The sequence below is a fragment of the Protobothrops mucrosquamatus genome, unplaced genomic scaffold, assembly GCF_001527695.2.
Source record: "Protobothrops mucrosquamatus isolate PMUCROS unplaced genomic scaffold, P.Mucros_1.0 scaffold24, whole genome shotgun sequence".
NCBI lineage: Eukaryota > Metazoa > Chordata > Lepidosauria > Squamata > Viperidae > Protobothrops > Protobothrops mucrosquamatus.
In genome coordinates this window covers 1806243-1829147 of record NW_015386409.1, presented here as the reverse complement: position 1 = coordinate 1829147, position 22905 = coordinate 1806243, and the positions used below count along the sequence as shown (strand labels likewise).

The 22905-nt window shown below is 36.2% G+C and overlaps 2 protein-coding genes across 3 annotated transcripts in view; one reads left to right on the top strand and one right to left on the bottom strand.

Annotated features, from left to right (window-relative positions):
• Positions 1-617: 617 nt before the first annotated feature.
• LOC107283024 (calreticulin) lies at positions 618-17219 on the bottom strand. The gene is made up of 9 exons (XM_029283128.1): positions 17051-17219; positions 15516-15617; positions 11273-11476; positions 10197-10291; positions 8954-9163; positions 7754-7867; positions 6565-6708; positions 4398-4490; positions 618-1898 (listed from the first exon to the last, which is right to left on the bottom strand). Exons 1-9 carry the CDS (start codon positions 17217-17219, stop codon positions 1773-1775), a joined length of 1257 nt encoding a protein of 418 aa, XP_029138961.1. The 3' UTR covers positions 618-1772.
• A 2064-nt stretch (positions 17220-19283) lies between these two features.
• Positions 19284-22905, top strand: part of OSBPL9 (oxysterol binding protein like 9) — a 62758-nt gene continuing 59136 nt past the window's right edge. For both annotated transcript variants that reach the window (XM_015810907.1, XM_015810906.1), the window contains exon 1: positions 19284-19404. In XM_015810907.1, the coding sequence (XP_015666393.1) occupies positions 19294-19404 (111 nt within the window). In that variant the 5' untranslated portion in view covers positions 19284-19293. The remainder of the gene's footprint in view (positions 19405-22905) is intronic.

Here is a 22905-nt window from a genome sequence, read left to right as displayed (position 1 = left end):
CGGACGATCCCGGATCTCCTAACCTTCCGCCGCGCCCTCAAGACATGGCTTTTTCAGCAAGCGGGACTGACCTAGGGTGAATTTTAAATAGGGAAAATTTTTAAAGATTTTAATAATGTCACAGCTATAAATATTTGGTTTTAATTGGCTTTTAAAGGAGAAATGTTTTTGTGTTGTTTTAGTATGCTGTGAGCCGCCCTGAGTCCCGTGGGGAGAAGGGCGGCATACAAGTTAGTGTTAAATAAATAAATAAAATAAATAAAAAGAAGTTGTACCACTCCCTTTTTCAAAGCGTATGGTTCTTCACTCAGAGAAATGTCACCATCCCCTCACTCTGGACCATGACCTTTACAATAATGTTCATTGTATTGTGAAAAGTGATGGTTATTTCTTCTGTCTCATCTGCTGCTAGACATTTTGTGAATGGAGATGAATAAGCCTTGTCTGTGTTTGTGGCCTTTCCTTTATAAGACTTATTGGAAGGGATTATATGTATAGACTAGTAATTATTAAAAAATCAATGCGAGAAGAAACCAAAAGCAAAGTATAGTAATTCAATATTGGATAAAGTGTTGATTAAGGAGCTTCTTAGAAAGCTATTCTTATGTATAAATATAGGAGGAGCTCTTTTATTGTTTAGTCATACGGTTACACATGGTAGCAGCTACCAGTTTTTCCCACAATTTCAGGAAAAATTAAACATGAAAGAAGGGGTGATATGAAATATTCTACAGTAAGCTATACATCTGTATCAAAAAGCATTGTATCCATCATGCTAAATGACAAAAAAAGTAACAAAATCATACTGCAAACATTAGCTTCCCACATCACATAAGATTCATTAATGAGAGAAAAGCCTCAGCATCTGAATGGAGGCCATTTTGGATTTAGGGAATTTGAAATCAAACTTATTAGTTCCAGTTTTTGTAAAACCCAAATGGCATGGACTATCAGGCCTAGATTTTTAGGAAGAATTTTTCATGAAATGAATGGGAAAAAGGCAAAGGTTTAAGCTTTCTACAGAGGTTTGGATTCTCCATTTCTGGAGGTTTTTAAGAATAGGCTGGACTTGTTAAATAGGTTTTCTTGCATATTGCAAAGGATTTGAATAGATGTTCTTTGTGTTACTTTCCAATTTGACAATTCTATGACTTTACAATTAATCAATATTTGCTAATAATTATAAGTCTTTGTTCTGATTCGGGAGGGGGGGCTGATTCATATGTCTTTCATGACCTATTTCCAGTTCCTTTTTAAGCCCCCACCCAAAAAAAATCACAAAAAAATCAGAAAATCCATCAGATGTGAGGATGTTTTTTTACACAGCATTTCTCCATGCAACCTGGATACAATTAACAAATAACACATAAGGTCTTCTTGTATTTCTGATTACGGTAGTTTCATTCAGATTTCAGACTATCTATGGGTATTTGGAAATAATTACTCTCCCTTTCAATTCAGAAGTGATTTTGTGTTCAATGAGTGTGAATTATGTGTCTCACATCTCTGCAGTGTGTAAGTTCCTCCATGTATATGAAATTAATGCTTCTTCTGAACATCAATAGATTGTAATATTGCAGAGATTGATATGTATAAAACAAACTATAGAAACTATACATTTTTTCGGGTATTCACCAGTCATCTAGTTGTACAAAAATTGTCAGGATTTTCATATAACCATTGCATTTTGGGTAACATTAGAAAATAAGTACAATACTACCCAACAGTGATGACCAGATTGAGTGACAGTAATTATACAATGGTTTGATTGATCAGAGTTCATCTTTGACTTTGGTAGCTTTTTTCTTCTTTTCTTTCTTGGTCTCTTTTTTTGGCTCCTGTTCATTAATATTTTTAAATGCTGCATCTTGTCCTTCCCGTCTCCTCCACTCCCTCTCCTGTTTAGAAGAAGAAATTATATACAATTAATAAACTCAAACTTGATACAGTTTGATGATCAAATTCTATCATTATATATAGTTCTGTCTTTAATAGAATATAGTTTATAAATTAAAATTAATAACTGAGATCTCATCATTTTAATATTACAGCAACAAAAAGTACAAAAGAATTATAATAATATACTTGTTACAGTTATAGTGAGCAAACTTTATAATTAAAAATATGCAATTACTCTTTAGATTGTTAACATCCTGTAAAACAGGGGTCCCCAACCCCCGGTCCGTGGACCGGTACCAGGCCGTGGCATGTCAGCAACCGGTCCGCACAAACAAGCAAAGCCCCATCTGCAGGATGCAGACAGCACACAAAACCACACATTCTCCGGTCCGTGGAAAAACCTCTCTACATGGAACCCGTCCCTGGTGCCCAAAAGGTTGGGGATCGCTGGTATTTGAAATGGACACCTAACATCAGAACTATCATTAAAAGGCACAACAAAGAATGATATTCCTGCATCAACTCAGAAAGTTCAGACTGGCCAGGAGCTGTTGATACAGTTCTACAGAGGAATTATTGAATCTGTCATTTGTATTTCCATAACTGGTTTGGTACAGCAACCAAGCAGAACAGGTATAGACTTCAATGGATAGTTAGGACTGCAGAAAAACAACTGCAACCAGCCTGCCTTCCATTGAGGACCTGTGTATTGCATGGGTCAGAAAAAGGGCTGAGAAAATATCAACAAACCCCTCATATCCTGGACATATGCTGTTTCAACCCTTCCCTTGAGGACTCAGTTACAGGGCATTGCATGCCAAAACAATCAGACACAGAGACAGTTTTTTCCCTCCTGCCATCACTCTGCTGAATTCCCACTACTTATGTCTGCTTACCCATGTAGTACGGTTGTATTACTATTATTTTTCTCATATTTTCAACTACCTTCTCTTACTGGTATCATTATTATGATTATTATTACTCTGTTGTTTTGCATGTACACTGAGAGCTTATGCACCGGAGACAAATTTCTTGTGTGTCTAAGCACACTTGGCCAAATAAACTCTTCTATTCTATTTAGATAGCAAACTTCCCAAGCTAGCAAACTTCCCAAGCTCTACAATACCCAAATAATGCTACTCAAGTTCAGAACAATTTTCCTAGCTTATTCAATATCAGTAAATGTAAGTAAATATCAATTGCTAATTTTTAAAACTGATTCCTACAGTTCATAACGTAGTTTGATCATCCTTGGTTTACCATATTTGCCTGCTATTTGATCAGTTTTTCACAAAGCATGCTATACTGCTTATGTTGTGATGTTACAAAAACAACACTGAGCAGGAAGTTTTTTGAAGTACAGCTATATAATTTATAAGAAAAGCATAATAAAAAATAGTTTCTCCTCTTTTTCTGTTACAACCTTATTGCTATTCAAGTAATCTATTTTTTCAAATTCCCATCTCTAATGAGTGAACCTTTTTTTAAAGTAAATTATGATCAGTGTAATGGAGATGGATAATGCAATTAAAAAGTATTTGTGTGCGTACTGCTTATTCCTCAACAGAATCAAGCTGGTGATTTTATAATCTTTTTAGTCCTCAACTGTTCCATTCATGAATTTGCCCACATGTATGAGCAATTGAAATTATGTAAGGATTGGACTAAATTATGTAAGGACATAGCCATGCAGCCTACCTCTTCAAGTCCTACTTTCTTTAATTTTTTTTGAACATCTGCAGGAGAGTTTACTTATGATCTCCTGAGCAGTTTTCCACACAATTTAAATGGGTTCCAGACTATACATATGATTATGTACAGGTTCAAACTTTACATTTACATTTTTTCAAGATGGGAAGAACAAGGGACAAAACAGAATAGGAGGAGGACAATATGGCAGAACTAATCTGCACAAATCTGTCCTCGTCAGGGTTTAATGCTAGCACACATTCAGACGAATATCTAAATGGGCATTTTACCCTATTGCATTCCATACTCTGCCACATAGACAATAATAGATTACTTAGCAAAAGAATTCAGCAACAGTATGTTGTGATGTGGATCCCATTCACTATTCCAATTATTTGGTCATGCTGTTATCCAGGAGTTTCCCTTCAACCTTATTTTCTGTTTCTACCTGCAATACTTAGTAGTCACTGAGCTTTTTGGTTATGTAAGCAATTGCACCCAGAGTATTAACATGGAAAATGTTGGAAATGTTAAATATTGTTTAAAGCTTTTTTATTCAGAAAATACATACAAACACAAAGCATAAGGAAATTAAGAACAATTATGCACTGTAATTAGACTTAAACACAAATCAGTGAATGCTTCTTCTATTGCATTTGTAGCCTTCTATTTTTTAATGACACTGGTTTTGGCAGTTTATTACATTATGCTTTATTTTAATATTTGTATAGTGCTTGATACTCATAAAGACAGAGGAGCAATTTACATGTTGCAATAAATAAATTATGAAACATCCCGAAATTACTTACAAAAGTGACACCCCACATTTCATTCCCAGCATCTTCAGCATAGTCTTCATCATTTGTAATAAGAAAATTATCAAATATTGTACCAGATTTTCCCTGTTGAAATAAAAAATGGCAGAACTATTTAGTCACGTAATTGCATACCATCCTGTACTGAAGGAACTGTGAATAGTAAGCTTTGAAAAGACCAGAAAGGGATTTGATAGCACTCTTCATCTATCTGCAAGAATGTGATAGTTCAAGATTTGTTCTCTGTGATACCATAATACAAAATAATGGATTTAATTTATAAGAAGATAATACTTCCAAAAATACTTCCTAATGGAGCCAATGAAGAATAGATAAACTATCATTTACTTATGTTCAAATAGAAGCAAGACAATCATCTGTCTAGGATACTTCAATCTGGATTCCTACACTAACTAGCGATGGATTTGAGATCCAAAATGCCAGTACTATGAAATAAAGTACACATATTTCAAAATAAATAAATACATAAATATGTTCAACATTTTTGTTTTCCTAGGCAAGCAAACAAAGTATGGATAGTCCTTGACATGTAACAGTAATTGGGACCAGAATTTACATCACTAAGTGATATGGTTGTAAAGCACAACTGGATCGCTTAGCAGTGGCAATGCCTGCAGTTCTGGTTACTGTTAATTGAATCCATAGTCATTGGGTAAGGCTGCTGGCTTCCCACAACCAACTCAGTGGCAAAGGCAGTAGGAAGCAGCCAGTGGACAAGGGGCTGCTTCTTGGGTGGGGGAAGTGTGTGTGTGTGTGGGGGGGGGAAGCGCAAGGATGTGAGGATGTGCTTCAAGGGACAGGGAGGATGTGATGATGTGTAAGAATGGCAGTGTCATGGTGGGCTCAGATTTGGAATCGGGAGGAGCAGGATGATAAGCAGCCAGTTCTGAAGCCAGCTCCAGGCATACCGGCAGTATATGAACAGCCAACTTCAGCACTACTGGACAGACTGCCATCTGAGCAGGCAGAGAGATAGGCTGACCAGCAACCAGCAGGCACAGCTGCTGTTGCTCTCCAAAGATGAGGGTGTGGAATTACCACCTCCTCCCATCACAAGAGCTTTGCAGGCTGCAAAGAGAATGGAGCAAAGGCGCTCTGCAGGACTGCTCACACAGAAGGAGTCTCACCCCACTAAATAAGCTACAACGGGGCTTCTTCTATTAGACTGGAGCAGCAAACATAAGCTGTCTGTTGACAACAATAGTTTGTAGATTCACGGCCCGTGTGCCTTGACTTGTGAACCGTGTAACCATGGCTTTGAAGCTGCTTTGAATGGGAGCTCTCATAAGCCCAGCTTGCTAAACTTGTCTCTATCCTGCAAGTCCTATGTTTGCAAGTCTCATTTAGTAAAGCAAACAAAATAATATCTTGTGTGTGCTTGGTCTGGAATAGGGTGAAGATCAGGGAGAAAGTGCAGAGGTATGAAGGAGGCACCGGGAGAGTCAGGGATGTGTGCAGGGATTTGCAAAGGAGGTGTGGCAAGGACTGGAGAGGGTGTATGACTGTAAGGAGGAGGATTGAGGAGGGTGTGCAAAAGAGGCACAATGAAGCTTAGGAAGAGTGCGCAAGGAAGTGAGGGAGTTGCATTGAGGCTTGGAGTGTACAGGGGTGCACAGTAATGTGTGAGATGTACATTACTGGGGAGGGTGCGTGGAATGCATGAGTGGCAGGGGAGGCACAGGGAAGATGCATGGTGGGGGGGAGGTGGAAGTGGCAAATATGGCACAGAGCGGCTAGAACAGGGAGCATGGGTGAGGCAGACTTACCTCAGGAACCTATGATCTTTTCTGCTGTCTTCCCCATTTACTTTCTGGGGAAGCCAGCGGGGAGGGTTGCAAATGGCAATCGTGTGATCAGGGGTGCTGCAACTGGTCATAAGAGTCTGTTGCCAAGCACCTTGATCACAGTCATGTGATTAAGGAGGTGCTAAACAGCCAGAACTGTAAGGACTAGTTATAACCACCATTCATTCAGTGCTGATGTAACTTTGAACGGTTGCTGAATTAATGGTCGTAAGTCAAGGACTATCTGAAGACTTTTTATTTTATTTTCTTACTACGATGGTACAGAATATCTCGAGAATTGTCAATTATCTTCATAATTTGAACAATACATTTTACAAACTTTGTAATATACATACCTGTAAAATTTCTAAGCCAATGACACTAATGTTATAAAATTTGTAAATATTAGGATCTGGTTTGTATTCAGGGTTGTCAACTTCTGGCTGGACCCAAATGCCATTATAATTAGGGTTTTTAATGATACGAGGTTTCCAAATGCCCTAAAAAAATGGGAAGATGGTTGAATATCATTTTCCAAAGCTGCTTAAACCAAGGTATATAAAACAGGCTGAAATCTATTGAAATGAAGGAAACACACCACTGACTTCTTAGTGAAATAATTTGAAATGTCGTTAAAGCTTTAAAAATGTATATTATACTGAATGCTATCTACAACTATTAACATGACACAAACAACAAAAATGACAACAGGAAAAAAAAGGCATAACAGAAAATGTTGGAAAGTAATGTAGCAACCAAAAACAGAAAGAAAGGTAAAACTAGATTTATCATCAGATCTGAGAAGTGAATATTTTAAAATGAAATTTTGAAATCTATACAATAATTTGGTAGGAATTCAATGTAGATAATTCAGGGTGGCAGATAATAAATCATGATAATGAGAGAAAAACCCATGCAGTGTTTAAATAGTGTTTAGTCAACAGCTAATAACATGCTAGTTATAATATGGTTTGGTAGTTTGATAGCTATTGTCATTTGTAAAGCATGGTTTATACTTTATCATTTAAGCAGGTTGTAGCTTATTCATCAAATTATGCTTAAAGATATATTAATTCCACATACGAAGCTACACAATGAAAGTTCTTTCCTCATAAAAAATGAAACATAAATGAGAAAGAGAAGAATAAGATAGAATACAAAGCAATGAAGATAAAGGAAAGGGAGTTGCTATAGGAAAGGAATTATCAGCATCGAGCTGAAGTTATTCTATTGAGATGTTAATGTCTGGAATGGGATGCAAGGTCCTAAGATGCCTCAAGGATTGGAAGCTTGTTCTTTAAAAAAATCATCAAAAAAGCATGAATGAATGGTCAATGGAGGTAAAGAGTCAAGAATGATGAAGCCAAGTGTAAATTTGTAAATGAAATGGGCAAATGAAGACTAGTGAAATGAAGACTTTGATGATTTATATAATAATAAAACTAGATTCAATATCTTACAGCTTAATTAGTATTTAAATTATATTGCAAGATTAAATAACCTCTGGGCTAGTCACTATTTTATTACTTTCACTAATACTCTTACTTTATATTCAGGATTTGAAATCAATGGTGGTTCCCATGCCCCATCCATTTCTTCATCCCAGTCATCTGGCTTTATCACAGTAGGATCAGGAATTCTTTGTGGTCGGTCCCAATCCTAAAATAGTTTTATCAATGTAATAGTTAGCTTCTACAAGTATTTTGACAGGAAAAGAAAATTAGTTAATACTATTTTTCCATAATATGGTTTATATGACTGCTTTAATAATTTTATTATTCTGATTCACTCAAGAATCAAGATACAGTGTTGGTTGTCACCAAATATCTATTGGAAAGAATTAGCTGCAATATTTTACTATCTTAACATACTCAGAACAAGGAACCTGCTAATAAAATATATTGTAATAGATATTTATTTCAACCCAACCATTTAATTCTTCATGAGATGGAAGTTTTATGACTACAGAGTGGCAGCTACTAGAAACCTTTTATGTAGCCTGAATTTGGAATGTAATTAATACAACTCAAAAAGCAATTTTGAATGAATCTGTAATGTAACAATGGGCAAGCTGCTTTTCTTATTTACAAAAATACGTTCAGCGGGTGACTGGATTGTTATCTGAGGTTCACCAGATAACATGATTAGCAATTATACAGCTGCATCAAATATAATTTAGTTTTGTACTGCTTACATAAAGTCTGCAGTTTAGACAGAAGAGGTAATCATTCCACCACTGCAAGTCTAAAACTACTTATAGGTAATTTATATAATCAGTATTATAATGGAGATGAGAGACCAGGAGAAAGATGGCATGAAGGCTTTTTAAGTAAGTCTCTTCTATCATTCCATTTTCAATTTTTGTGAATAGTAGAATGTTAAATACTAGTCATAATCTGTTGCCAAGATTGAATACTGATTTTAGAATTTACAGTCTAGTCCAAGGGTAGGCAACCTTAGCTTTTTTATGACTCGTGGACTTCAACTCCCAGAATTCTTGAGCCAGCAGGTTGCCTACCCCTGGTCTAGTCCCAATTCCTAACACTATGAAATTAGATCAAAAAAGCACCACTTAAACTATACATCCTTACAAAAAAAACCTATGGAACATATATTGTTATTATAACTAATTAAAAATCAGGTAACAGTCGTAATTTCATTATATGCAATAAGAGACTATCAGTGAAACACAGCAGGCAAATTGATATAGACGGTGAAATCATGCAGTTCAAAGTGAAACCATACATCTGGTTTTTTATGTGTGGGATCTGGAATAGTTGGCCTTTCATCCCAATAATCAGGTTTTGGCAGATCATTATCTATGATCCTTTTTGGAGGCAGGAAGTCCCAATCTTCTTCTAGATGGCCAGCCTCAACTACATAATTATCTATCTTTATTTCATAAGTTAAATCAGGACGTAGAATCAGAGTGTAGAGGTGGGTAAAGTCATCCGTCTTGAAAAAAAACAAAAACAAACATTGTTACAGAAACATGGAAATGTTTTTCCAGTGCTGTACAACTGACAGTTTTGCTAATTAAATTTCATGAGGTCTAAAAAAACAATAAGTCTGCTATTAGTATGATCTATTGGTGCAGCACCCAAGAAAATTCTAATCCTAGAAAAATCACCAAATTTCTTGCTGCATTAAACTACATGGAAATAGTTAACAACAATCTATTTATACATTAAAATGAGGGGTATTAATAGTAAATAACAACAACAACAACAACAACAACAAGAGTTGGAAGCGACCTTGGAGGTCTTCTAGTCCAACTGCCTGCTCAGGCAGGAAACCCTATACATTTCAGACAAATGGTTGTCCAGTCTCTTCTTAAAACTTCCAATGTTGGAGCATTCAGGTTAGTTTCCATCCATTGCTTCTTGTCCTGCCTTCAGGTGCTTTGGAGAATAGCTTGATTCCCTCTTCTTTGTGGCCACCCCTGAGATATTGGAACATATCATGTCTCTCCTAGTCCTTCTCTTCATTAAGCTAGACATATCCAATTCCAGCAACCGTTCCTTATATGTTTTAGCCTCCAGTCACCTAATCATCTTTGTTGCTCTTCTCTGTACTCTTTCTAGAGTCTCAACATCTTTTTTACATCGTGATGACCAAAACTGGATGCAGTATTCCAAGTGTGGCCTTACCAAGGCATTGTAAAATGGTATTAACACTTCACATGATCTTGATTCTATCCCTCTGTTAATGCAGCCTAGCACTGGGTTGGCTTTTTTGGCAGCTGCAGCACTGCTGCATTTGGTTTTTCTTGCCTAAATGTAGAACCTTACTTTTTCACCATTGAATTTCATTTTGTTAGATAGCGCCCAAATACTTGCTAATTTTCCAGCTGACTTGCTGTTAGCTTCTGACACTTGAAATAATTTACAAAATTTGTCTAGAATTAGTCAACAAGCTCCCAAACAATACTGCTAAAATTGCAAGCTAAATTAAATATTAATAATTCACTGAAAAGCATTGATCGTACCTCACACGTAATGTTCTTTTTAATAAAATAGTAGTCATCTTTATAGTTCAAAATAACTTGCACTACCTTTTTATATTTTCCACATATATCAGGTCCTAGAAGAAAAGAATACCAAATTATTCTGGCAGAATTATACATACATACATACATACATACATACATACATACATACATACATACATACATACACACACACACACACCCAGACAACCCTACACAAACATATATGTGTGTGTATATAGTTAAGGAAAACAAAAATAAGCACAGCACTCCAATCTTGTTTCTGCCAGAGGTCATCCACAATTGCAATCAATGTTGTTTGAGTCCCAAATCCAGGTTTGAAATGCAACTCAAAGGGGTCCAGATAATCTACTGTCTCCAGGGTTCTCAGAAGCTATATTGTCCCCATTATCTACATTTTATTATAATATTTATTTTAGAAAACCATAGCTTCCCTTTTCCCACTAATTAGCTTGAACTTAGTCACATCATTTTAGAAACATATACTATTAAGCAATAAAAATAAAAATCCATATGAAGAAAACTTAAATTCCAAAATCTATACATTTTTGTCTTCTAGCAGTAACCAAATACCCAATGAAATTAGCCAGTTAGTTTAAAATGCCTATAAAACATATTTTTCCACATAAGCAATAATAAATTTATTGCATGGACATGCCAATATGCTGATATTTGTGTACAGTATCTGTATATTGCTAAATAATAACTATGATTTTAATTAGAATTTCCAATATGGAATACTCTTTGACATACAACTAGGGTAAACTGTTGACTTTATATCCCACTCAGTGGTTCCTGAAATTATCTAGCCATGGTCAAGCCATGGTCAAAAACAAGATAGTATACTAAATCACAGTCCTAACATTACCCAGGTAATCTCTTCATATTTTTAAATAGATCTTACTGTAAAACTCATTTAACTCATTCATATTTATAAGGGAACAGATAAAAATATTGAAAAACAATGTCTCTAGGGAGCACATTTCCTGCGAGATTTACACAAACATAATATTTCTGCTTCAAATTAATATTAGTAGGCATTTAAGAGAACATACCAAACATAATATAATATGGTGAATCTTCATTCAGGATCTCTTGATTCAGATCGACAGAAAAAAGTTTGATATAGGCCCCACCACAATCAACCTGTTGGTCATATTTTACTGTGTATTGAACCACTAAAGTCTGATTTTCATTGTTGAATGGCGGAAACCTTGCTGATACCGCATAGTATCTAATGTCTTGAGTTGTCTGCAAACCTATAAAAAGAAATGATATTTAAATATCCAAATAATGCTACTAATCAAGTGATTTGCCACGGGCATGAACTGTATATATGCTTTATTATTCTTCTATAAGGGATTACAATGACTTTGTGAAAATTATGAAATAATATATACCTCCTTGGTTCTGCTTTAGAGGCATGTGAAATATATTAATAAACATAGCTTAGAAATACATTATTATATTTTCACTTGCTACTTTTTTCCAAAAGTATTTCTATTAATATATATAGCATGTAATATGCTACTATATCATAATATAGAATAGTTCTGTTAAAGGAAACTCTAGAAATTAAATTCATTTCTAATGCATTACTGTAGTGTAAATGACTACTCAGAAGTAAGTTTTGTTGAATTTAATTATATATCTTCCCAGGTACCTGAGGCTACCTGCTTCCCAGGTAGCATGTAAGGGATTGCAGTTTCATTGTGATTTATGTATTATCTATGTATATACTACTAAAACCTTTGTCAATACATAAACTGAGCAAAATGTGCATCATAGAACCAGAATTTTTGAATCAAGGGCTAATATACTGAATGCATCCAAAATCCATCCTCCTATATTTCTTCACAACAATTCTGTGGGGCAGGATGGGCTCAAAGTAATCTGTGAGCTGCTGTGGCTGCAGATAGAGTAGAAACTGGATCTCTCTGGTGTCAGTCAAATATATTAGCCACTTTGCTTTGCCCTTGCTCATCTTGTTTCATTTTTCAACTGCTTCCCACTATGAAACTGAGTTTATACTAGTCCCTCTTTCTGTTGCCAGAAGATCAAGTAGATCAGTCCTGCCCTAGCTTTCAGGAGATCATATTTTTAAACAGTCTCTGTCACATGATCCTATTTTTAAACAGTCTCTGACAACTTCCTGCAACTCAGTGAAGAAGCTGGCAGGGATTCGAAACTAGTCTGAATTGAGAATGCCAATGTACAACATTGTGGTAAAAAAAAATTAAATTAGATTAGATTTAAATTAAATGTCAGTATAATTATACCACATGAAAAGAAAGGGGGACATCCTGGTCAAGAGATAACACCTAACATTGTCAGGATATGGCAAGGAAGAGAGATGAAGAAATAGAGAATGAAAGAGCTGCACATTTCCAGTATCACCAGGAAAAATATAGAATGAGGAGAAAAGATAGAGAAAACAGAAGATCAAATTAAGAGTATTTGGCAAACATTAATTACTCTGAGAATTCCTCAGCAAGACCTCAACAGAAAAAGAGTGAGGCAAAATGCATGACTTTCACATTGTAATATTTCTGCTGATGTTGATGCCATAGCCAAAGTCTACCCTCATTGTCATTCATTCCTGTTGCTTGGAGAAACTTGAATTTCTGCTGTTTGAAGGAAAAAGTCGGGATAGGCATTTTGCAACTTCTACCTAATGAATCCTCAGTTGATATAGTAATGATGAACCTATTGCAAATAGTTCAGGAAGAACACCAGACAATACAACTGCCTTTTCCAAATAATATCCTTTGATGACAAAGAAATTCTTTCAAAAAGGAATAGATGGAATCCTTCTGTGATTATTCAAGGGCAAATCCATCATTACATCAGATATTTAATGCCAGACCCCAACCTGCAAGCCAAATATATTCAAATTTACTTAATGGATGCTCAAGACAGCATAAAATTGAGAATGGATATACTCCACATGATGAAATTAATGTGATTCTTGAATTACTGGAAGGAACAGAAAGGGAGGGAGGGAGGGAAGAGGAGGAAGGCCTATCTATCTCTCCTGGCCCGTATCACCTCACTGTGTGCCTTCCCGGCCCACAAAGCACTTCTTGCACACAACCATTTACCCTCCCTGCCAACCCCTGCATGCCTTCCCTCTCTTGCATGTACCCATCCTGAACCATGGTGCCCCCACGTCTCCTCTGACCCACTCAATATCTCTTGCATAAACTGTACCTAGTCCATGCCCATCCTGCATTTCTCCCTTGACCCTTGCCATGTCTCTTGAACAGTTTACACACCCTTTCTGACCCATGCTGCACCTCCATGTGCCTTCTCGCTGACCTGCACGGTACCTCTTGTGTACCCTAAAGTATCCTCAGGCACCCTTTTCAACACACGTGTGCCATTCCTGACTAGCATAGCAACTCTCAACACCCTGCAAGCTCCATGCATTATTTTGAAACCACACTGTTCCCCACACCCTCTATCCTAGTCACATATCATCTCTCATAAACACCAGGGCACCCTTCCCAACCTAGGTCACCCACTCATGTGCCATACTCAAACCATGTGTCATCTCTGGCGCACTTACTCATCTCCCAACCCATGTAGCACCTCTCACATATCCCTGTGTATCATTACTTACTTGCACTCCCATTCATATCCTCAGTCCTTCCCTCACCTAGCAGATTAAGGATAACCTGTCAGGAATTGGATGGATAGATGGATGGATGGATGGAAGGAGGGAGGGAGGAAGAGAAGGAGGAAGGGAGGGGAGGAAGGAAGGAAGGAAGGAAGGAAGGAGAGGAACAGTGAGGAAGGAAGAGAGAGAAGAAGGGAGGGAAGGTCAGAAGAAAGTGAGGGAAATGAGGAAACAATGAAGGAAGGAAGAAAGGCAGGAGGAAGGGAGAGAGGGAAAGGAGGAAGGAATGAAAGAAAAGGGAAGGAGAGAGAAAGGAAGGAAGATGGAAAGAAGAAATTGTGAAGAAGGGAGGGAGGAAAGGAAGGAAGGGTGGAAAGGAGGAAGGGAGGAAGATTTCTGATGATGCCTGCCAGGTTTCCACAAGAAAACTCAATGGAGAAGCCAGCAGGAATTCTGAAGTTGCTCCCATTCCCTGTTTTGCCCACCCATGGTTATTCTGTTACTCTGTTTAGACAAAGAAATCTTTCTGAAATGATGACCCAACAATGCACAGGTTGTCCAGTATACAAATAAATGCAGACCTGTGACAGCAATCTTGATTATTTGGCTCCATTTAAATCAAGCTTTCAACTTGATTTTGCAATGGATGCTATACTGATGAATGACCAGTGGTATGGGCTTCTGGTCATTTCCTTAGGGTGGGACTTGGAGGCATAGTTTTATAATGGCTCCAATACATCTGAGTCTAGAAAGTGATATTAGAGGATTTCTGTTCCATCTGGGGTATTTCAGAATTCACTCTTCTCTCTTACACAGACCCAACACTAGGAAAAGTGTAACAAAAAACTTGGGTTGAATTATACTTAGTAAACTAGTAACAGATAACTATAACTATTTTTGTATGAATCAACCTTAAGAATATATTAGTAACACTAAAAAAGTCTGTATAGAATAGGATAAAGTCCAAGATACCACTACTGCATGAGTGACAACATTTTCTGAAGACTTATTTTCAAACTTGAGACACATTTTATATACTGCATGGTAGAACTGAGAGGGGCACCATTTCTGACTAAAGGAAGGAAATAATCCATCTAGACATGAGACAACCTGTCCTGTCAAAACGTATTTATTAATTGAAACATGTAATGGTAGAATAGCAATTGGACAACTAACATGGATCAATTTAAAATATAAAAGCATTTGAGTTACTTGGAAAATGTACATTGAAATTAACATCTTTAGCACAGACAGTAGAGTTAAGATCCCAGTTTATACAAATGCAATATATTTAAACTGAAGATGATTGGAATTTAATATGAGACTGAAGAATAAAATATTCAGCTAGTTGGAATAAGTCTTGACTCTGACCAATCAAACTTTGAACTCCAGACTGTGTTGTCAAATCACAGGTAACTTTTTAATTTTCTTAATTTTAAAAATGATAATGTGATGTTGAATAAAAATTTCTCTTTGAGGTATAAAAATCCACAATCTTTTTTTTTTGAAATATATTGTGCAAATACTGGTAAAAGATATTTTATGCAGATATTTTAGCATTAGCCAAACCGATGTGAATAACTGCATAAAACTACATAATAAAATCCAGAAATTCACTAGAACACATTAAAAAAAACTAGTTTCATAATTGCCGGAAAAAAATATGTGTATTATTTTACCTATATCTTTTTCTCTGTCACCATAAAATTTTCCTGATCCTATTCGAAATTTGCCATAATCACTTCTATATTTAGACAGAACCCACCGTTCCTGCCATCCATCTGAAAAAGAAAAATAACATTTCCGTTTTACAAGATATCACAGCAGTATTACTTCACTTTCTATGAAGTTTGATTCATGTATATAGTTTGCAATAAACCTATGATTACAATGTATATGAACTTATAATAACAAGAAAACATTTAAGAAATACAACTCATTTATTATTGTGTAGCTTGGTATACAAAATTATTAAAATTACAGCTATTTTCTTCCTTATGAGTATTATATAACTCCTTTACTACAATGTAAGAAAAAGTCAATAAACTTTTAAAAATAATTCAAGTTTTATCAATAATACGTATAAGTAAAAACAACTCCATAAAATGCATTTTATTCAGGAATGTTCAAAAGCCATCTGGAGCTTGTGATAACTGCTCCTGGACCCAAGGGACTGTAATGCATGTTGAATCATGTCTGGTGAATTGCCTGAGTTGTTCCATGTTTAAATCACTAAAACTACAATTAAATATGCAGAGATAATTAAAAAACCCAATTTATTTATATTTTCACCTATTGTATAAGAAAATTTCACTAAAGCAAAGTGCAGTTCAAGCTGGAAATAATTTAAGTAACAAAATATTTTAGGTAGAGCAAATCTCCTAAACAAAGGGATTTACAGTTGTAACAACCTGTGTTGATCTTCCCGGACAAAAATAAGCTGGAAGAACTGATGAAATGGGTTGGAGATGACTGAAGGACATACAATATATTTGGCCCTATATTTTTATCTTTCTTTCCTTTGTAAGCAAATATTCAAGAATTAACCAAGCTAAATCAATCCAAAAACCAAAACATGCATTACATGTATTTGAATTTATAATTATTTAAATTATTGCTATAAATAAAATTGCAATATATATAGGAGTGATTAAGAATTGATATAAGGAAAATAAACTGAAATAAGGTCAGTTAATACAAAATGATTTCTTTTTGCATAGAGAGAACATATGTTACAGATGACATACCAATTTTGATATTTTGGTTTTAGAAAGTACAGAATACAAATTAGTAATACAAAATGTATTACTAATACTTTTTTAAAAGTTTACTGTAAAAACTCTTATTATTTTTTAAATGGCTGAGAATCATGATTTGAGGCACACTGCATAAGGGATCCTGGACATATCTCTTCATATCCTTTTTCTTCTCCCATCCCGGCATCATTCAGTAGATTTATAATATCCATCTAAAAATTCTATCCTTAGAAAAATGTCACTAAGTTTAGACTTCTCTCTTTCTTATACATTTCTACAGTATTAATGAATGTGCATACAGATCATTGAATGATATGATGTTATACAAATATTCATTATAGTTTATCAATGTAAAAAAAAAGCAAGAATATAATTCTGAGATTGAGTGACTCTATGAAGAAGATTTAGAAGTCAACAGTTATATTCTAGGACAGAAAAAAAAGCAAAATGTCACTTACCCTCATCATCAAACTCTTCCCTAAAATATTCTTTTGTTATAACAGGTTGCTCTTTTTCTAAAACAGTGGGAGAGCTATCATCATTATCATTTAGATTATCATTTAGATTTCCCCAAGCCAGACTTATCAGAAAGTATCCTAAGAAAATCAGGTTCATCCCTGATACCATAGTAGATATTTTAATACAAGTGATAGGATGCTTCTTTAAATTGTATAGAAATACTTGAGTATTTCTGAAATCTCTTCCTATTGCTCTCATGTACATCACTATAATTGCTACTTACTGGTGAGGAGACAGATCTTTTCCATTGGCTAAAATCCATGAATAATGATGCTATGGGGACCAACCAGAAAGAGCCACGCAATTAAACCAACAGAAACTATTTAAAATGTCTCAGAGGAAATTAATTTTGTATGCACAGATGCTTAAACTAATTCAAATCAATTCACACCCAGGAAATACATTGGCTTCCTCCTATATACAAGTTTGAATGATCCCTCTATATCAGGGGTGTCAAACTGCCGGCCCAAGGACCGGATGCATCATAGCTAAACTGCGCCCACCCCATTGCTGGCAATGGCAAAAAAGTTGTGATACGTTGCGAGTTTGACACCCCTGCTCTATATACAAGTCTGAAATACTATGGAGGAGGCGGCTGTATTTTCAAAACTTGTTTAAAGACTTTTAAATAGCAAATTTCAATTAGATACAGGGTGTCTATTCTTTCAGACTATAGTCTATTTTCCTCCCATTTTTTCTTAGTTAGTTTGCAATTTTATGTTGTTATATAAATATGTTATTTTTAAGTGACTTGTAGTTTTATTTTCTAAATAAAACAAAACCATCACAGTAGAGATGAGAGAATTTAAAAAAATCATCTGTTGATAAGATTGGTAAATTAAAATAATGCTGAGATGTTTGGGGAGTTAGAATAAGATCATAACTAAATGGTTGGTAAATATGAACATGCAAAATGGAAATACAGATTAAGTTTAAATATAAGTGGGATTTGGGGATGACTTTTTTCTATCACAGGAATCGAACTACAGGAAAATAAAACAGATTTATTTTACTGAAAGCTAAATTTATTGCAAAATATTCAGAACAATTTTGACATTTTAAAAGAGGCAGAAAATATGATATAAAAATATGTCTTACCGTACTTTAATCCTTGCAGGTGTTTGATGGGAGAGAGGAAAAAAGAATCAGTGCTCAAGACAGAAAGGCCTCAGGCATCTACATTATGCAGTGGAGTCTTTTGACTTTTTTCCGAATTACAGCTGTTGTCTGAGAGAAAGAATGTTCTTGTTATAACTGTAATGTATTGCTTTCTGATCTTTCTTTTGACAATTTGTCTTAAGATATTAAGTTTGAACTACATGTCTTGAAACTTGCAAAGATCACATTATGTTATATTTTAGTTATGATTGTTGAACAAATCATAATGGCTATATTTACTCATTTTAAGCTAGAGGATGGAATACATTCAGCCTGTTTGGTTCATTTATAATTCAATATATCACACAAATTCAGAAATTTGGATTAATTGGGCAAGCTAGTTAACAAGTACAATAACAAAGGTAGTTTCATGGAAAGAAAAATTGCCAGAATAAAACTTTGGTAAATAGAAGTAGATATTATACTTGATGAATTCTAATTTGAGATAATCAGGCATATATCTAAGAGAGCTGAATAAAAGCAGCCCTCCCAGACAATCTTGGCTGATCTTGAAAAAGCTATCAGGATGGAACACAGACTCAACATCAGACTCAATTTTTGGCAACATTCTGGAAAAAAAGGCAAAAGTGGGAATTCTGGGAATTGAAGTCCACATGCCTTAAAATTGTCAAGGTTGAGAAACACTGACCTAAATAAAGGTTGGTCCCAAGCAGGCAGCTTGAAATCCCAATCCATTTCCGCCAACTCGGTCACACTGGGAGGAAAGGGACCCACGCCCGCCCCCTTACGATTTTTTGGGGGCCCTTTCTCACTGCCTCACCCCGCACGACAGAGCCACGCCCCCTCTCTTATATGCCCCTCCTCTTTATTAGTCTCCCAACTTGTTCCTTCCGCGGCGGCCGTTTCGCTCCTCCTCGTCTCGCGCTGCTTCCCTCAGACGTTGCTCATTGACGGTGCTCGCGCTCTTTCCGGTAGCCCCCACCCCTCCCTTTCGCTTTAACCCCCCGCTCGCGAGACTGGCGTTCCCCTTAGCGGGGTGTTTGGCATCTTACCGGCTCCCAAAATGGCGTCCATCATGGAGGGTCCGCTGAGCAAATGGACCAACCTGATGAAAGGTTGGCAGTACCGCTGGTTCGTGCTGGACTACAACGCAGGACTGCTTTCCTATTACACGGTGAATATGGAAGGAGGGGCCGCGCTGGAATATAAACGAAGCGCGCAGTGTGTTTGTGTGTGTGTATGTGAGTATGTGAGTTTGGGGGGGGGCAGAAGCAGCCCGTCAAGCTGCGCGCTTGGTAGAGATAGGAGATGGGGGGGGGGAGGTTTCTGAGAGAGGGCGTGTCCTACCGGAAAGCCAATCGGGATAGGTGAAATCCTGCTGGTGTCCAATGAGGAGTTAAGTTTGGAAGATTTATATGAAAGGAGCGTGCGGGAGAGTTAACTTTTAACTTACCGCCACTGAAGTGGGGGAGAGGTTAAAGTCCCCTGCGTGGTCCTTGGAATGCACTGCTTGGTTTATGAAATGAATACAACAACGCTAATCCAAAACACATCAGTGGGTGTGGAAAGGGGACTCTCTTTTCTTTTGGCATAGGTAGATGTTCGCATTACAGAATAACAGAATTGGAAGGGACCTTGGAGGTCTTCTAGTCCAACCCCCTCTCAAACAGGAGTCTCTATGCCGTTCCAGACAAATGGCTGTCGAATCTCTTAAAAACCTCCAGTGATGGAGCACCCACAGTCTCTGGAGGCCAGCCTTTCCACTGATTAATTGCCCTGTCAGGAAATTTCTCCTTAGTTCTAATTTGGATCTCACCTTGATAAAAAGTTTCCATCTGTTACTTGTGGTCCTGCCTCTTCTTAATAAAGACATACTTAAAAGATTTAGTAAAGATAAGACTTTACTTAGTAATAGCTTCCCTTAATAAAGACTGGAACTGTTATTGTGATGGTATTTGAGGGTGGAAATACTACATTTCTGGATAATGAGGTTATCACATATGCATGTAATTTCTTTCCGCTTAGTTCAAGTAACCTTTGCAAACTTGAAATTAATTCCAAGTGAACTCTCTGAAGCTCCCATCTATTAAGCCTTAAACTGAGGTAGGGTTTGTTATGTGTGCGAGTATGATACGTTTCATAATAATTTTGTATATCACACGTGTTGGAAACTAAGTTTTCTTTACAGAATGAAAGATCCATTAAATAAGAAAACATTAGAAAAAGTCGTAAACATTATGCTATGGTATTCTTGAGGTACCATTATTCTTTTCCTGCAACAATCTGTCTGAAAAAAAATTCAGCTAGCATAATATTTTTTGTACTGCAGTGGCCAGCAAATCACATTTACAAACTACATTAAGACAGGCTAGTGTCTGTTTATGTGCTAGTGAAAAATTATAGTAATTCACTTATTAGACTATATTTCTTCTGCTTCCTATTTAGCTGCATTTAATGTAAAATTATATTTATTTTAATATAAAGGTGTGTTTTTTTCTTTCAAATCATGTTTGATTCTCAGAGACTGCCTAAACATGTCCCTGCAGTTTCTTGGCAAGGTTTGTCTTAGAAGCGATTTGCCATTACCTGTTTCTTAGGGCTGAGAGCAAGTGACTGGTCCAAGATCACCCAGCTGGCTTTGTGCCTAAGGCAGGACTAGAACTCACACTTTCCCAATTTCTAGACTGATGTCTTAAACTGTACACCAAACTTAAAATTAAGTTTTAAACTTTTTAAAAGTAGTTTTTTTAATTGAGTAAAATTGTCTGTCAGTGTCAGACTTTTTGTGTATCATACGTCATCAGATATTAATTCCTCTCTTCCCTCCAGCTTATTCGATTTTAATTTGTTCAGATTAACTTAATATATGTTTAGTAATTTAAATCTTATGGAAGTTGTAGAAATTGCTCTCTTTTATGGGGCTAGTTTCGGTTGCTACTCTGTATACATTTCCTTCAGAGAGACTTACTTTAAAATCAATTGCTAATATTTTGCTATCTGTTTTATGTCCTGACTAATTCTGTTGGTTATTTCTACATCTCTAATTTTGTTGTTATATACTAGAATTGTATACAATATGCAGCAAGTTCACCATGGTATAAAAAAACAGTAATCTTTTCTATCTGTTATAGAATTTTGTCTGTATCCAGTTTCTTTTTTTATGCATATAATTGCTAAACTGCTATCTTTAGGGAACAATTCAGAGTAACTGCAATGAATTTATAATGTAAAATAATAAAAAAACTAGACAAAAATCTCAGTAGCCCAAACAGCAGGATAAGGAAACTAACAAAATATTTATCATTGAGAATGTTCCAACTACTATAGGAGGAAGAAAATAATTTCTTAATTTACCATTGTGTAATATTTTCCCTAAAATGTATTTGTTTAGTAATCTTAAATGTATGATTTATAATAATAAAAATTATGTAGAATCTAAGTGATTCTACATAATAGAAGTTAAAATAGGAAAAGAAGTGGAAGTTGCATAAAATAACAAAAAAAAACCTTCTTTCAACATGTAAAAAACAAGAAAAAAGTGAAGGAAATGATTGGTCCATTAGTGGGGGAAAGTGGCAAGAAGGTGACAAACAACAGGGAAAAAGCAGAACTATTTAACTTGTTTTTTGCATCTGTCTTTACACAAAGGGAAAAAACAGACCAACCTACCAAAAATAGTGCCATAAAAAACAGAATAGAAACGCAAGTTAAGATAGGCAAGAAAATGATAAATGAGCACCTGTCCAGCTTAGACGAGTTCAAATCACCAGGACCAGGTGGATTACACCCCAGGGTTCTCAAGGAACTGGCAGATGTGATCTCAGAACTATTGAACTATATTTTTCAAAGATCCTGGAGCACTGGGGAACTACCGGAGGACTGGAAAAGAGCTGATGTAGTTCCCATCTTCAAAAAAGGAAAACAAATGGACCCAGGAAATTACAGCCTGACCTCAATACCTGGGAAGATTCTGGAAAAGATAATCAAACAACGAATCAGCGAACACCTAGAGACAAACAAAGTCATTACTAAAAGCCAACATCTGTTTGTCAAAAACAGATCATGCCAGACAAATCTTATTGCATTCTTTGACCAAGTGACAAAATTAGTGGACCAGAGGAATGCTGTGGATATAATTTACTTGGACTTCAGTAAGGCATTTGATAAAGTAGATCACAACCTACTACTTGATAAGATAGAAAAATGTGGGTTAGACAGCATCGCCACCAGATGGATCCGTAGCTGGCTGACTGGCCATACTCAGCGTGTGGTCCTCAATGGAACCGCATCTACATGGAGGGAAGTGTGTAGTGGGGTGCCCCAGGGCTCTGTTCTGGGCCCAGTGCATCAACGATTTGGATGAGGGGATAGATGGGGAAATCATCAAATTTGCAGACGACACCAAGCTGGCAGGAATAGCCAACACTCCAGAAGACAGGCTTAGGATACAGGAGGATCTGGATAGACTTGAACACTGGGCGCTATCTAACAAAATGAAATTCAATGGTGAAAAAAGTAAGGTTCTACATTTAGGCAAGCAAAACCAAATGTACAGGTATAGTATAGGGGGTACCTTGCTCAATAGTAGTAACTGTGAAAGGGACCTCGGAGTCCTAGTGGACAATCACTTAAATATGAGCCAGCAGTGTGCTGCAGCTGCCAAAAAGGCCAACAT